This window comes from Galeopterus variegatus, unplaced genomic scaffold, assembly GCF_000696425.1.
Source record: "Galeopterus variegatus unplaced genomic scaffold, G_variegatus-3.0.2 Scaffold5662, whole genome shotgun sequence".
Lineage (NCBI taxonomy): Eukaryota > Metazoa > Chordata > Mammalia > Dermoptera > Cynocephalidae > Galeopterus > Galeopterus variegatus.
Window position 1 is genome coordinate 80761 of NW_007731773.1, and position 17145 is coordinate 97905.

Sequence of the window (17145 nt, forward strand, 5' to 3'; positions counted from 1 at the left end):
TTGTTGATGTTCTGTATTCATAAGTTTGATTCCTTTCTCTTTCTAATTTGTGTATCTACTTTACCAGTAAGTTTTACATTTTGGGGCATTTTCATAATGGTTGTTATCATTCTTTCTCTTCTAGATGGAGGACTCCCCTATGCATTTCTTGTAAGGCAGGTCTGATGGTGATGGATTCTCTTAATATTTGCTTGTCTGAGAAAGACTTTTTCTCCTTCAATTCTGAAGGATAGCTTTGCTGGGTATAATATTCCCGGCTGGTAATTTTTTACTTTTGTTAATTTGAATATATTGCTCTTTCCTGGTTTGTAGGATTTCTGCTGAGAAGTCTGCTAGTCTAACATGGATTCCTTTACAAGTAACCTGATGCTTTTCTCTTGCTGTTTTTAGAATTCTCTTTTTGTCTTTACCTTTTGAAAGTTTGACTATAATGTGTTTTTGAGAGAGCCTTTTTGAATCTATCCAGGGACCTTTGAGTTTCCTGGATTTGGAAGTTCCTATCTTTCCCAAGACTAGGGAAGTTTTCAGCTATTAGTTTATTAGATAGGTTTTCAATATCTTTTTTGTTTTCTTCTCCTCTGGAATGCCTATAATTTGAATATTTGTTCACTTAATAGTATCCCATAAATATTGTAGGCTTTGTTCATTCTTTTTTTGGTCTTCCTGTGTTATTTCAAAACTGCTATCTTCGTGATCAGAAATTATTTATTCTGCCTGATCTAATCTGTTGCTGAGACTCTCAGATGTATTTTTTTATTTCATTCAATGAATTCTTCAATTCTAAGATTTCTGTTTGATTTTTGTAATGGTATCTATCATTTTGCTAAATTTCTCCTTCAGATCATGAATTGTTTTTCTTATTTCATTGAATCATTTGTCTGTATTCTCTTGTATCTCAGTGAGTTTCCCTAAGGTTATTAATTTGAATTACTTTTCAAGCAAGTCAGCAATTTCCAATTCTTTGGGATCGGTTACAGGAGCATTATTATGTTTCTTTGGTGGTGTCACATTACCTTATTTTTTCACGTTTCTTGTTTCCCTGTGTTGATATTAGTGCATCAGGTGGAACAGCCACATCTTTGAGTTTTGTAGGGTGGCTTGTATGGGAAAGGACTTTCACCTAGAAATACATTTTAGTATGTTGATTGGGTAAGGTACAGTGGCTTTGTTCTGGGTGAGTGCAGTAGTGTAGACCCTGCACAGTTTATACAGCTATAATCCACTTTCTCTATGTCTGCAAGTGACTCAGCAGCCTATGCTTGGGAGCTTTGCTACAGAGGGCTCGCTGGGTTGGTTCTCAGTCCAGGGTATGCACATGCACACTGTGGGTCAGTCATCTCAGGAGCTGGCTGAGTGGGGATGAGGTTGCTGGAATGATTCTCAGGCTGAGGGTACAGGCATGTGGCATGGCAGGTTCTCTGAGACTGGTTTGTTGGTGGCAGGGTCCCTGTGTTGATTTTCTGACTTGGGGTGGATCTAAGAGGCTGTTTCTCACCCAGATGCATGTGCATGTGGTAGCACAAAGATTCAAGGGTGGATTTGCCAGGGCTATGACAGCTAGGTTGTTTCTCTGAATCAGGAACATAGGCAAACTTTGGCTCATGTAGATGGGTGTGAGTGTGCCAGTGGCCCATCCCCTGCACCACTTCTTGCTCTGCCAAGGGTGGGACTGCTAAGTTGCTTCCTGGGTGGTAGGTGAGGCCACTAGATGGGCCTGCCAAGAGAGGACTGGCTAGCCCCTTCTTGGTTGGTAGGTGAGGTTGCTAGGCAGGTCTGTTGAGGGCACAAATGTGCTTCATTTCTGCTGGCCCAAGGACATATTTGTTAGGTTAGGCATTATGAGCTGTTTCTCTGGGTTAGGGGCTCAGGAGCACACTACTCAGCCAACTGGCAGGGTATAGGAGGGAAGTGGGGAGGGCTGAAGGTGACCAGTCTGCCAGAGGCAGACTGATCCCATGTCCCCAGCCAGAGATCAGAGATCAGAGTGAAACAGTTCAGCAGGCCTGGGGTTGGCTTCCCAAACATGGAGGACTAGAGCCACAGAGGGCTGAAGGTGACCAGTCTGCCAGAGGCAGACTGATCCCATGTCCCCAGCCAGAGGTCAGAGTGAAACAGTTCAGCAGGCCTGGGGTTGGCTTCCCAAACATGGAGGACTAGAGCCACAGCTGCTCCTGGGGCCAGGCTTTAAGCCACTGGGATCAGGGCATTGTATCCTCTTGTATGAGTGCATTGGATGATGGCAAAGCCTTAAGGCTGGGGAAGTGCAGTGGCTACGGGCCTCCAGGGCAGGGCATGCTCCCACAGTAGCCCTGGTTTCAAGACTGTGCCATACTGCATCAGCTTAAGTCACAAAGGTGGGGGGTGGAGAGTGCACAGTATGTGCTCCTGTACTGGAGCAATGCAGTGCATGTCTTCCAGGCAGCTCCTTACACTTGGTTTGAGGCTTGCAAGGGCTGTGGAATCCTACTGAAAAAGGAACTTCAGGCCTCTGTAGTGGACATGGGGTTTGGTTTCCCTGCAAGGGAAAATCCCTGCTGCACCAATCCCTGTGGTGGAGTCTTGGCAGCTGAGGCCATCCACCTCTCCTCTCTATGCTGCCATCCTGGGCTTTCGTGCTCTAGAGGGATCTTGCCAGTCTTCTGTTGCACTCCTGCACTCTCCCAGAGTGCATCGATGGTTAGGTGTCTGTTAGTTGTTCTCGTCCTTTTTTGTGGGAAGAATGCACACCGGGCACTTCTAGTCAGCCATCTTGCTGCACCTCCTCTTTTGAGACCAGAATTTCCTTTTTTTAAGGCTGAATGATATTCTACTGTATATGTACATCACAATTTCTTTACACATTTATCTGTCAATGGACACTTAGGTTTATTACACATCTTGGCTATTAAGAATAATGCTACAATGAAGAAGATGGGAGTACAGACATCTCTACAAGATAGTCATTTCATTACCTTTAGATATATACCCATTTGTGGGATTGTTGGATCATATGATAGTTCTATTTTTAACTTTTTGAGGAACTTCCATAATGTTTTCCATAGTGGCTGCATCATTTTACATACCCACCACCAACAGTGTACAAGGATTACAATTTCTCTACATCTTTGCCAACACTTGTCATATTTTGTCTTTTTGATAACAGTCACTCTAACAGGTATGAAATTATATCTCATTGTGGTTTTAATTTGTACTATCCTGATCATTAGTAATGTTGAGCACCTCTTCATATACCTATTCTTTGTTTGTATGTCTTCCTTGAGAAAATGTCATATTGTTTCCCATTTTTTAATCAAGTATTTTTTTGCTATTGAGTATTATCAGTTTCTTATATATTTTGGATATTAACCCCTTATTAGAGTTTTGGCTTGCAAATGTTTTCTCCCAATTCATAGTTTGCCTTTTCCTTGTGTATGCAGAAGCTTTTTGATTTGATGTTATCCCACTTGTTTATTTTTGCTTTTGTTACCTGTGCTTTTTGTGCCCTATCCAAAAAATCATTGTCAAGACCAGTCAAGTCCCTATGTTTTCTTCTAGGAAAACATAATTTCTGGTCTTACATTTAAGTCTTTAATCCATTTTGAGTTGATTATTGTGTCACATTGTTTCATTAGCTTGTCAGGATTAGCAAAGACAAAAACTATGCCTATAGGCCTAGTATTGGAAGAAGTAACAACATAAACATGGTATTTAGAGATATGAAGGTTGTTTCAATTACCTATTCTGTGGCTTAAAATTTAGTAGCTTAAAAAAACAACCATTTTATTTTCTCTGATTATTCTGTGGGATGATTGGGCTCAGCTGGATGGTTTTCTATATTATGGGAGGTCAGTTAAAGCTACAGTTATCCAGTGGCTTGACTGAATACCTTTAAGATAGCTCACTCACATGGCTGGCAGTTTGTTTTGTCTATTGTCTAAGAACTCAGCTGGAGCTGTCAAACACAGTTCCTTTGCTCTTCTCCATGTGGTCTCTCCATGTGTCTTGGGCTTCTCATGGCATATCAGCTGGGGTCCAAGAATCAGAAAGAAGCAAGTGCCAGTTTTTTTAAAGTCTGTACTCAGGAGTCCCAGAATATCACTTCTGCCAAATGCTATTGACCAAAGCCAGTCACCAGGCCAGCCCAGGTTCAGAGAGCAAGCAAATAACCTCTGCCCCTTGATTTTGTTTGTATGTCTTCCTTGAGAAAATGTCATATTGTTTCCCATTTTTTAATCAAGTATTTTTTTGCTATTGATTATTATCAGTTACTTATATATTTTGGATATTAACCCCTTATTAGAGTTTTGGCCTGCAAATGTTTTCTCCCAATTCATAGTTTGCCTTTTCCTTGTGTATGCAGAAGCTTTTTGATTTGATGTTATCCCACTTATTTATTTTTGCTTTTGTTACCTGTGCTTTTTGTGTCCTATCCAAAAAATCATTGTCAAGACCAGTCAAGTCCCTATGTTTTCTTCTAGAAAAACATAATTTCTGGTCTTACATTTAAGTCTTTAATCCATTTTGAGTTGATTATTGTGTCACATTGTTTCATTAGCTTGTCAGGATTAGCAAGGACAAAAACTATGCCTATAGGCCTAGTATTGGAAGAAGTAACAACATAAACATGGTATTTAGAGATATGAAGGTTGTTTCAATTACCTATTCTGTGGCTTAAAATTTAGTAGCTTAAAAAAACAACCATTTTATTTTCTCTGATTATTCTGTGGGATGATTGGGCTCAGCTGGATGGTTTTCTATATTATGGGAGGTCAGTTAAAGCTACAGTTATCCAGTGGCTGGACTGAATACCTTTAAGATAGCTCACTCACATGGCTGGCAGTTTGTTTTGTCTATTGTCTAAGAACTCAGCTGGAGCTGTCAAACACAGTTCCTTTGCTCTTCTCCATGTGGTCTCTCCATGTGTCTTGGGCTTCTCATGGCATATCAGCTGGGGTCCAAGAATCAGAAAGAAGCAAGTGCCAGTTTTTGTAAAGTCTGTACTCAGTAGTCTCAGAATATCACTTCTGCCAAATGCTATTGATCAAAGCCAGTCACCAGGCCAGCCCAGGTTCAGAGAGCAAGCAAATAACCTCTGCCCCTTGATGGGAGCAGCAGCATGCATGTACACAGAGGGAAGGGATTGTTGGGGCACCTTTGGAGACTAGCAACCACAATATGTAAATCATACTAGCCTGTCTTCATAATTTTATCTTGAGAGCCTTACCAAGCACACCTGAAAGCACAAAGAAACTTGACTTTGAGCTTGGTAGATGTAACTTGAATGGTGACTCTAATGAAGTTAGATCCAACAAAGACTTACAGGGAACCAGGATGGTCTGCATGAGCCATCAGTCCACTGTGATGCCAAACTTTGGATATAACAGACACTATACCATGTGCTTTCACATAAATTTTCTTATCAAATTATTTAAACTATCATGCAAGGATAGCAATAGAGCAGGTTATTACTTCCTGCCATTAAAACAGTCATATGCTGAGGCACACAACTTAAATTACAAACTAAACTCAGGCAGGACCTGACTCTTCCTGAGCTGGGACATCCATTCTTTCTTGCCCTTGGATATCAGAACTCCTAGTTCTCAGGCCTTTGGACTCTGGGACTTACACCAGTGCCCTCATACCCCCACCCCACCAAGTTCTCAGGCCTTCAGAGTTGTATTGGGAGTTACACCATCAGCTCCCCTGGTTCTCAGGTCTTCAGACTAAAACTGAGTTAGCACCACTGGCATTCCTGGTTCTATAGTTTGTAGACAGCAGATGGTAGGACTTGTTAGCCTCCATAATTGCATGAGCCAATTCCCACAATAAATCTCCTCATCCTATTGGTTTTGTTTTTCTGGAGATCTCTGAAAAAACTGAGTTAGCACCACTGGCATTCCTGGTTCTATAGTTTGTAGACAGCAGATGGTAGGACTTGTTAGCCTCCATAATTGCGTGAGCCAATTCCCACAATAAATCTCCTCATCCTATTGGTTTTGTTTTTCTGGAGATCTCTGACTAATACAGTGCTCAAGGCCTAGCTTGCCTAAATGTAGCAATCAGTATCTCCATGTTTACAGAGGAAAGTGATGTTCAGAGAACTTAAGCACATATCAGAGTTCTGCTCGTTGGCCAATCATTCAGAGGCAGCATGGAAGAGTGGCTAAGAGCATGAGCTTCGGCATCAGACTGACTCAGTTCAAATCCTTGCTCATTATCATTTGCCAGCTGTGAGAGCCTGGACACGTTACTTGACTTCTCTGTGCCTCTGTTTTTCTGCATTATCTGAACACAGATAATGACAGAACCAACTCACAGAGTTTTTGTAGGGAGTAATGAGTTAGCATATGTAAAACACGCAGAGTAGTGCCTGGCACATAACAAGCACCATGTACGTATTTGCTTTTATTGCTCTTACAGTTATAAGTTATAGAAACTCAACTCAACTGCGATTAAAAAAAATAAAAAGAAAAATATCAGCTCACGTAGAAAGAATGTCATCAGAACTGTATTTTTCCACATCTCTGCTTAACCTCATTTATAGATCGATGCTCGCTCAGAAGCAAGACGTCCTCTGTAACTTGCAACCTGGAGCAGAAGAAGGACACCTTCCCCAAAACTCCATCCTAAAGTGTTCTCTGATCGGCCTGGTCAGAAGCACACGCTCAACACCTGGGCTTGTGGGAGGTGGGAACGGGCAACATAATCAGCTTGTCCATCAAAAGAAGAAAGCTGGACACGCAAAAGCAAAAGGTCCTACAACAAACAAGATGGCGTATCAGGAACTGAATGCGGGCCTGTTTCACTCCCAGTCCACGGTCTTTTCACCACACCACTCTCCTCTTCATATTTTCTTTGCTGCTCTCCTCCTCATCATCATAGAACAACTTCCTAAACTTCATTTTCTTCTGGAAAAATGCTCAAAAACTGGATGTTGTATCACCAAGAGACAAGCCACCACACAAGTGCCTAAGTAGAAACAAAAGTAAAAGTCTTGCACTGTACTTTGCAAAAGGGAAAGAAAAGAAAAAAACCTTCTCACTATACATATGCAGTCCCTTTCCTCTGAAGAGTGCCAAAGGTTTTACAGATGCTAAAAGCCCCAGTGAGAGGAATAAGTTGAAAGAATTTAAAGTGTGGCCTAAGCTTGCTACTGCTACTCTGACATGACCATTCTGCACACATAAGGATAAGTGCTCTATGCCAACAATGGAAAGTTAACTGCCTGAACTACTCCTTGGCCTCATTTAACTTGATCATTTACTCAACTGTATATGGCCTTCTCCTTAGAGCCATAAAATTTTAGAGGAGAAAAAGACTTCACAGATCATTTGGTTCAATCTCTTCATTTTCCAGATGGAAACAACCAGAATCCAGAGAGCCAGCACAAGGTCACGTAGCAGGTTTACTACAGGCCCAGAAGAGGAACCCAGGTTTCCTAATTTCCATACCACTTTCTGAAAAACCACACAAGGTCCAAAAAGCTACCCAGTGATCCAAAACACTATTAATTTATTTCTTCTCACCATCTGGCTCACATCAGTGTTTGGAAGAATTCTGGAAAGAAGACACGTTTATCATAAAATTTCAACAATATGCAATTGTCACCACCACTAGGAGGCAATGAAACTTGGTAAAAATGACAGGATGCAGTCGTTAGGGCTGACTTTGTGTATACCTGGGGTACTTCTCCGTCCTCCAGCAGGTGTTCAGTGCTCCTGGGCTGCCCTCCAACTGACCAAGGCTCCCACGGACCTGCTTCTCACACAGCAAATACTCTGTGCCAAAACTGGTTTTCCCTATCAAAAAACTGATTTCTGTGGAGCAATGTCCCAGGACCACAAATTCTTGTGTGTATGTAAATGAGGGCTTCTGAGAAATAAGACATTAACAAAAAATCATATTTATTACTACATTTCCCTTTCAAATTTGGATATGCTAGATACAGTTTTTGTTGTTTGATCTGTTGATTTGGTTTCTGGTTGTTTGTTTAATGATCACAGAAACAGTCCAGATATTCTTACATGGAAAACCTTACTTCTTAGAATGAATTAGCTACAGTCGTCTGGTTCTATGGACAAATCATAAAATAATTTGGTATTAGATATCAGATACACAGGGGCCATCTGATAATTAGTGAGTTAGTTTTCCATGCCTCATAAAGAGGACTTCCAAATTAAGTGGAAGTTACTTAAGGACGCTTGAGAATCAGGTAGAAAGGCAAACAGGGACACTTAAAACAACTTACTAACTACATTAGTGTTCCCATACGCTTTTCTTACTGCCTTTAAGGAAATATGCCTTTCATTACTTTTCTGTGCCTTAACTGTCTCTCTCCATGCAGTAAAAGTAATGTATGTTAGAGATTCCCTACACATACAAGTGTATCATTGTGGGACCGAAAGAGCACTGTTGATGTCTAACAGATCTTTGAGACTCCTTGAATCTTACCCCTGTCATCATTGGCAAATGTCAGTTCCTTGGAATCTTATTCATAGGAATGAATTTCATAGGAATGCAACCAGCTCTCCTCAAGGGAAACAACAGCTCTCGTTATAGATGAGCTCAATCTAGCCACAAAGTCTCTAAATCTCATTTTTAAAGTTTAAGTCTTTGATATCACTTTTAGTCTCAACCCAACAGCTCCCTGTATTACAATTGTCTTCATTTATCTCAATCTGTGACATATGTGAAAGGAATTATTCACAGAACCCTTTTCTCTAGTTAAGATCAGGAGTGATAAATCTAGCAACATAAAAGATTCTACTTGTTCTGATTTTCAAAATGTGTCACTGAGATGTCTGCTACCAATTTGTCAAGGAAATGTGTTGTGTCTTCTTCACATTTGTTCAGAATATGGTAGATGGGCCATAGGTTGAGTTATGAGAAAAAGAGACAGCCAAATGCCATCACAACATAATGTATGTTATCTAAAAATTAAGATAACTGCATTGGACTAATGTCTCTTAAATAACAAAGGTGTACCTTTATTCTGATTTTTTTTCCACAAGAGGTAACCTGAAGTTTAAATTTACATTATGATTACAGCCTTTTTTTTTTTTATGAGTTAAAGCACATTATTTTGGTCCATTGAACAAACTCATTCTTATTCATTGCCTTTTAAAGTTGACATTTAACTTCCACAGCTGTACAGTTGGCAAGAAGCAAAAGAAATTTTAATATTCGGGAGAGCAGATTCTAAAACACCACGGCATTCTATTGTATGAAACATCCTATAATTAGTGTACATTAAAAGAAAAAAATGTACATTGAAAGAAAAAAATTACCTGTGAAATTAGCAGAGAATGGTAGAAAGTGCTCATGTATTTATTTCCTTGCTATATTCATTAATCAAATAAAACAAACAAGCAAGTCTAGCAATTCAAACTAATAAGGGCTGATTTTCCAAAAGACCATGTCTCCTGAGGTATTTACTGAAATAGAATTGAGAACAACTTCTGTTTTTACAGACCTTGAATCCCTAAATCAAATAAGATAGAAATTAGCCAAACCCCCTTCTGTTATAATTTGAGTTTGACATCAGAAATAATCTATTCATTCAGGATATAACCATGGTGCATCTGCTGTAGGTCAGCCTCTCTGTTGGGCCCTGGGGACAAAGCTGTGACAGTCTCACCTTTCAAAGCATTGAATTTAGCAATAAAGACAAGAATGCAAGTAATTACAACAAAGATGAATAGGATAAAAGAAGTACACAGTGCTATGGACACCCACAAGGAGGGACCCAACCAAGCCATCGTGAGTGGGGGCAGCAGTAGCCTGGGAATGTCCTCTGGAAGAAGTGGCATATCAGATGAGACTTGATGACTTCATGAGACAGTAAGTGCTCGATCCCCCCCATATCAGGTTTCAGGACACTCTCCTGGGTCTCAAAATACTCTCCGAGGACTCAAGCCCGTAGCACCTATTTTTGGCACCAGCACATGGAGATTGAGACCATAGGGGGCAAATTTAGATAATCTCAGTGGCTGAGCATGCTCAGTAAAAAGGAGTTTATCCCTTAGATGACCTAACACTGGATATGATAGAGATCACCCAGAATATATTTGAATATATTTGGTGCAAGTGATTGAATCTGACCAATGAGCATGCTCCAAAGAGACCAACTGAGCATGTACAAGACTAGGTTACACAACTTGAAACCACCCCCCTTAGCTGAATATTCATTAGATATCATGAATATGTATAGATAGCCAAAACTATAAAAGTTGAATCCAAGAAGAAGGCAGGGCTGTTGCTCACTCTCCTGGAGCCAGCCCATACTTCACTTTTGAGGTACATATGTCTTACTTTTTGTATCAAACTTGCCTTTAGAGCTTCTGGTCAAGATGGCAGAATAGACAGTCCCCAGTGTCACTCTCTCCTACAAATCAACCAATTTACAACTATTAAAAAGACAGCCAACCTGGGGCTGCTAGAGCTCAGTGGAAGAGGAGGAGAGACCTACAGAGTTCATGAAGGCAGGAGAAGCCACGGTGAGAGAAAGAAAGCATTGCTCCCACCATTTCGAATCCCAGCCACTTTAGGACTGGAGCTGGTGAGTGCACAGAGCAAGAGCTGGCAAAACCACAGATGTGCCCTTCCTATGAAGTTGCTTGGAGACAGCAGGGAAGAATAGGACCTTGGTGGTCCTCAGACCAGCAAGACAACTAACAGGGTTCCTATGGATCCACATAGGGGTGAGGAGCCACAACAACTGAAAAAAGGAGCCACTCAGAGACCAGTGAGTCATTGCAAGGGACTGGCACATGGCCCATCCCATGGGAAGCGTTTGGAGTATGGGCAGTGGGGGAGATGGGCATGCCAGAGGAACATTGGGGCACAGCGCTGACAGCTGATTTGTCCTCCAAACAGTGCAGGCCCAAGTGCACTACTCACTCCAAGAACACAGGCACCAGCCCTTCACCCTTCAAATGGGAGACTGGGGACCCTCGCATGGGAATCCAACCAGCCCAAGAGTAAAGACTAAAACACTGACACTTGGGCTTTGTTGAAAAAACAACCCACCTAGATTCCTCCAATGCAGCTCTAAGTCAACAAGCCTCGCTCACAGGCTCAGAGCTCATCTCTTAATCATGAGCATAAAACCAAGTATTGATTATCAGACATCTGAGGAAAATGCCTCTAGCATGGAAGATGGATACCATACAAACAAATAAACAGAAACAAAAACATCTTGGAATAAAAAAAAGCTATGCATGGGGAAGAATAATTTTAAAAAACAAACTATCACTAACATCTCCAGAGAGATAAGAGAAGGTGTTGCAGTCATGAAATCAAAAAAAGTCCTATAAAAACAGAAGGATTCAGAAAACAAAAAGAGAATTCAAGAGTAAGGCTGAAGAAACAAGGGAAAGTAGATAATAAAAACAAAAAGAAAATAGGAGAGAAAAGACCAAAAAAATTAGAGGACCAGGCCAAGCAACCCAATAACCAAATAAAGGATTTACAAAACAGAGAACAGAGAAGATGCAATAAATCAAGAATGAGATAAATGAAATAAATCAAGAAAATTCCCTTTAACTCATATGAGTTTATAGACTGAAAGGGTTCACCAAATGTCCAGTAGAGCATTTACTATGTATGCATCATGGTTCTAATTGTTTTACATATATTAATTTCCTTAATTTTCACAAAAACCCCATAATGCACAATCCAATACTTAGAATTTTGTCATGCTTGTAAGTATATTTCCACATCACTTATCTATACATTATGAATGTCTCTAGAAAAATGAGTACATAAAGAAATTTCTTTTTTGTAGTAACAATTCATGTTGCCACCAAAATAAATTTATTTATTTTATCAGTAAAATAGTAGTCTCTTACTGTACAGTCAATTCTCATTGCGTACAGTAATGCACTATAAAGTTGCTGTGAACACTGAATTAGCAAATATTGAACCATCGCTCTTAGGGTAAATACAGGGCTAGGTTTCTTCAAGCCTGTGACCACAACATTCTCACCAATTGATCAATACGTAACCTTGTTTAATGTGTATTTTTGTTTTACATATATTGTCAACTCATGTCTAAATGAAACTTATCTAACGCATGTCTTTTCTCTGAAAGGCACATCACAGCCTTCTTGCACTTAGGAACATGACAGCACTTCAGAACTATGCTTGGCGGACATTTTAAATCGTGAGATCACCAACAAGATGCATAAACGTTCGAAAAACATAGCACTAGGTAACTGTGGAAAGGACACTTCATAGTGTGAAAGCTGAAACAAGAAGGCAGAATATCAACTTGTTTGACCTCAGCCGAGAGTGTGCAGGTCAGATGACTCAAATTCTTTGCTGTTCTGTGCATGTCCACTAATGACCACAACAGCACTGCGAGTATTGACTTGGGGTTACAAATAAATATTAGCAACTAGGAGAATTTGCCAGTATGTACTCTGCATATAATGAGGATCAACTGCTTTATTATTATTATTATTGCTATGCATATTGATGGAAAAAAATCTTTTGTTAAAGGAAAGTCTTAAAACGCCACTTCAAGGGCATTTCATTTGACCTCGGCACACCTCTCAACACCTTCAGCCCTGCAAACAAACCTCCTGAATCTAGAAACATTTTGTACAATCTGCAGCAGTTTGGGGACTACTAACATTTTGCTCAGATCTGGTGGATGTCTGGTAAAGAGAGCTCCAAAGCCTGTGGCAGGCAATCCAGTGTCCCTGGAAACAAGACAACAATTTTTAGAAAATACGTCAGACTGCCATGTATATACACTTTCAAACCAATACAAAACTAATTTGGGACTGAATTTTTATGATGATTATTTTTAAAAGAGTTTTATGTTTGCAACTTTTACGCACTTTGCAAAATAAAATGTCACAACAAGTAAATGGAAGTTTTAGCATATTGTCATTACTTTAACTGCATTTCTCAATAATTACAATATAAGACAAAGTCTATGTCATGAACTTTATTCATAGAGAAGCACTGCGCCATGTTGCAAGACTACAAATATGGCTAGGAAACTATTCCTACCCTCAAGGAACTTTCTATGTCTAGGAAACACATACATATAAATAACTAGGATGCAAGTCCAACCATTATGTAGGACATAAAATACTGAGAGGGCAAGGATACAAGAGTAATTAATTCTGATTAGTGACAGCTTAACTAATTCTTACTGTATGTGAGGAAATATTTCTATGCACATTTCATAGTTTATTTCACCTAAACTTCAGAACAACCCGATGAAGTAAATACTTTTATAATTCCTATTTTAGAGGCAAACAAACTGATGATTAGACACGAAATAACTTTCATAATTAAATTGTAGAGCTGGGGTTCAAACCCAGGTAGTCAGAACCGTAGGTCAGAAAAAAGGTCTAAAGAAGAAATGACATTTTAGCCCGACTCAGAATAGACTGTTGATTAGAAAACAATTAAAGGAAAGGAAACTCCGAACAAAGGGAACAGCATGAGCAGAAAGTATAGAAGCTTGAGAGAAAGGGCCTGATGTGTTCCTATAATGTGTAGTTGGGGCCACTTTACCTCTTTGCTACTTACACAAATCCTTTCCTCCATGTGCATGTTCTGTAAGCAAAGGAAAGTATTAAGAATACCTTTCAATAATCCCACAGCACATTGTTTCCTCATTTAGTAAGGCCTTGCTCTTTACTGTAGCCAATTCTGTGTTTAAACAAACTTGTGACATCTGTTCATGTGTTTCTGATATCCAAATCTGGGAACGTAGAAGTCACATATAAGAAAAATAAATTAATCACCAAACATAGTTACCAAAATATATTTCTATTGAAGTACATTCTGACTTTAATCATTAACTCCAGTTGACGTTAAAAAATAAATATTATCTCCCAGCCGTCAACTGTTTTATGGTAAATATGCAAAAAATGGCAATTCCTTACCGCACATTGTTGAAGAATAAAAATGAAATTGGTCGTTTCTATGAAATGGAAAGTGCTGCATTCAACTAAACAGTAACTCCACCTACTTTCTATTTTCTTCTTTATCCTTCTCAGGGTCGGTATATTTTAACTTCCCTAAGTAAGAAAATGTTTGTAGCAATCACTTTGTAAATCACAAAGGACTTCAGATACCATTATTTTTTTTATTGTCCTCATCATTATTATTATCCATTCTCTGTCATAGAGGATAATTCAGTAAATTATCAAGCAATTATTACTGGCGGGGACAATCTGAATTATAAGATGCACCCAAACAAGTTGCAGAAGCATCATGGGTAGCATCTATGGGATTTTATAAACAAAATAGATGCAAAGGATTAAATATTTTCTCCATACAAAATTCTAGAAGATCCTGAATCTGGAGCTTCAGAGCAGAGAACCAGAACTCACCACCAAGCAAACTGGTTACTTTCCCTGAACCTGACGACTAGGTTCCCCAGGTCTTCCAATGAAGCCCCAGAACATGTTAATCCCACTAAATTTCCTGTTTAGAAAAAGCCAGACCACTCTTCAGAAGCCTGTAGCCTTCAACTGCAAGAGGGTCACAGCTATAGTCAAACACCTTCAGTCCACTTTGGGTTAGTACCAAGGCGCTGCTATAACTAGGAATCTACCCTACTCAAAACAATTTTAACCACAGTTTCTGGTCCTGGTTCCCTGGTCTGCTCTATGGCTCTTTAGATGCTTGGCTTCTCTGTCCACTGCTCTCTAAGACCTCAGTCTCCTGAATCACTAGCCTCCCAGCCCAATTTCCCTGCCCTGGCCCATATACCCTTAGCACAGCTAGTCTTCCTCTTTGATTTCGAGGTTCACAAGTCAATGGTAGGGGACACTGTATTACACCTCGTATTATATATTCTAACAACAAAAAAAGAAAAAATATCTTTAGGGAAAAAATTAGCTGCCACCATTTTGTTTGAAGGTTGATAAAAATTAGGTATGTGCTTATTATTTTCACCAGTAAAAAAAAATTCTTTTTTTAAATTTTATTTTATTTTGTCAATATACAATTTGGTTGAGTTTGTGGCCCATTACCAAAACCTCCCTCCCTCCTCTCTCTCCCCCTCCCTCTGAACAACCTAATATCTGTTCGTTTGTCATATCAGCTTCAAGGAATTGTAATTGTTGTGTCTTCTTCCCTCCCCACCAGTTTGTGTATTTATTTATTTATTTTTAGCTCCCACAAATAAGTGCGAACATGTGATATTTCTCTTTCTGTGCCTGACTCATTTCACTTAATATAATTCTCTCTAGGTCCATCCATGTCGTTGCAAATGGCAGTATTTCACATTTTCCATAGAGGTTGCACCATTTTGAGGTCCCACCAACAATGTATGAGAGTTCCTTTTTCTCCACAACCTCGCCAGCATTTATCATTCACATTCTTTTGGATATTAGCCACCCTAACTGGAGTGAGATAGTATCTCAGTGTGGTTTTGATTTGCATTTCCCGAATGCTTAGTTATGTTGAACATTTTTTCATATGTCTGTTGGCCATTCGTATATCTTCCTTTGAGAAATGCCTATTTAGCTCTTTTGCCCATTTTTTAATTGGGTTACTTGTTTTTTGTAAAGTTCTTTCAGTTCCTTATATATTCTGGATATTAATCCTTTGTCAGATGTATATTTTGCAAATATTTTCTCCCACTCTGTTGGTTGTCTTTTAACTCTGTTAATTGTTACTTTTGCTGTGCAGAAGCTTTTTAGTTTGATATAATACCATTTGTTTGCTTTTCCCTTGGTTGCCCATGCTTTTGGGGTCATATTCATGAAGTCTGTCCCCAGTCCTACTTCCTGAAGTGTTTCTCCTATGTTTTTTTAAGAAGTTTTATTGTTTCAGGATGTATGTTTAATTCCTGAATCCATTTTGAGTTGATTTTAGTACACAATGAAAGGTATGGGACTAGTTTCATTCTCCTGCATATGGATATCCAGTTATCCCAGCACCATTTGCTGAAGTGGCAGTCTCTTCCTCAGTGTATAGGCTTGGTGCCTTTGTGAAAGATCAGATGGCAGTAGGTGTGTGGGTTGATTTCTGGCTTGTCTATTCTATTCCATTGATCAGTGTGTCTGTTTTTATGCCAGTACCATGCTGTTTTAGTGATTATAGCTTTATAATATAGTTTAAAGTCAGGTAGTGCTATGCCTCCAGCTTTATTTTTTTTGCTCAGAATTGCTTTGGCTATTTGTGGTCTTTTGTTATTACATATAAATGTTAGGATAGTTTTTTCCATTTCTGAGAAAAATGCCATTGGACTTTTGATGGAGATTGCATTGAATTGGTATGTCACTTTGGGTAGTATGGACATTTTCACAATGTTGACTCTTCTAATCCAAGAGCATGGGATATCTTTCCATCTTCTTGTGTCCTCTTTAATTTCTCTCAGCAGTGGTTTGTAGTTCTCATTATAGAGATTTTTCACATCCTTGGTTAACTGTATTCCTAAGTATTTTATTTTTTTGGTGGCTATTGTAAATGGGCAAGCTTTCTTGATTTCTCTTTCTGCATGTTCACTATTGGAGAATAGAAATGCTACTGATTTTTTGTGTGTTGGTTTTGTATCCTGCAACTTTGCTAAAATCATTTATCAACTCCAAGAGTTTTTTTCTTGAGGCTTTAGGCTGTTTGATATATAGGATCATGTCATCTGCAAACAGTGACAGTTTGACTTCTTCTTTTCCAATCTGGATGCCCTTTATTTCCTTCTCTTCTCTGATTTGTCTGGCTAGTACTTCCAACACTATGTTGAATAGGAGTGGTGAGAGTGGGCATCCTTGTCTAGTTCCTGTTCTTAAGGGAAAAGCTTTCAGCTTGACCCCATTCAGGATAATATTGGCAGTGGGTTTAACATATATGGCTTTAATTGTGTTGAGATACTTTCCATCTATAGCTAACATGTAGAGAGTCTTTATCATGAATGAGTGTTGAATTTTATCAAATGCTTTTTCAGCATCTATACAGATGATCATGTGGTCCTTGTGTTTGATTTTATTGATATGATGTATCACATTTATTGATTTGCATATGTTGAAACAACCTTGCATCCCAGGGATGAATCCCACTTGTTCATGGTGTATAATTTTGCATATATGTTGCTGTATTCTGTTAGCTAGTATTTGTTTTTTCTTTTTGTCTTTTTTACTGACCGGTAACGGGATCGCAACCCTCAGTGTTGCGCCCGCACCACGCTCAGCCAGT

At 39.3% G+C, this 17145-nt stretch overlaps 1 protein-coding gene across 1 annotated transcript in view; it reads right to left on the reverse strand.

Moving 5' to 3' along the window:
* The window catches only part of LOC103605228 (chromosome unknown open reading frame, human C9orf135), a 104603-nt gene that overhangs the window by 38932 nt on the left and 48526 nt on the right, over window positions 1-17145 (reverse strand). Inside the window, exons 3-4 of the mRNA XM_008589814.1 lie at window positions 13584-13702; window positions 12615-12683 (exon numbers count right to left, since the gene is read on the reverse strand). Coding sequence (XP_008588036.1) covers window positions 12615-12683; window positions 13584-13702 — 188 coding nt within the window. The remainder of the gene's footprint in view (window positions 1-12614; window positions 12684-13583; window positions 13703-17145) is intronic.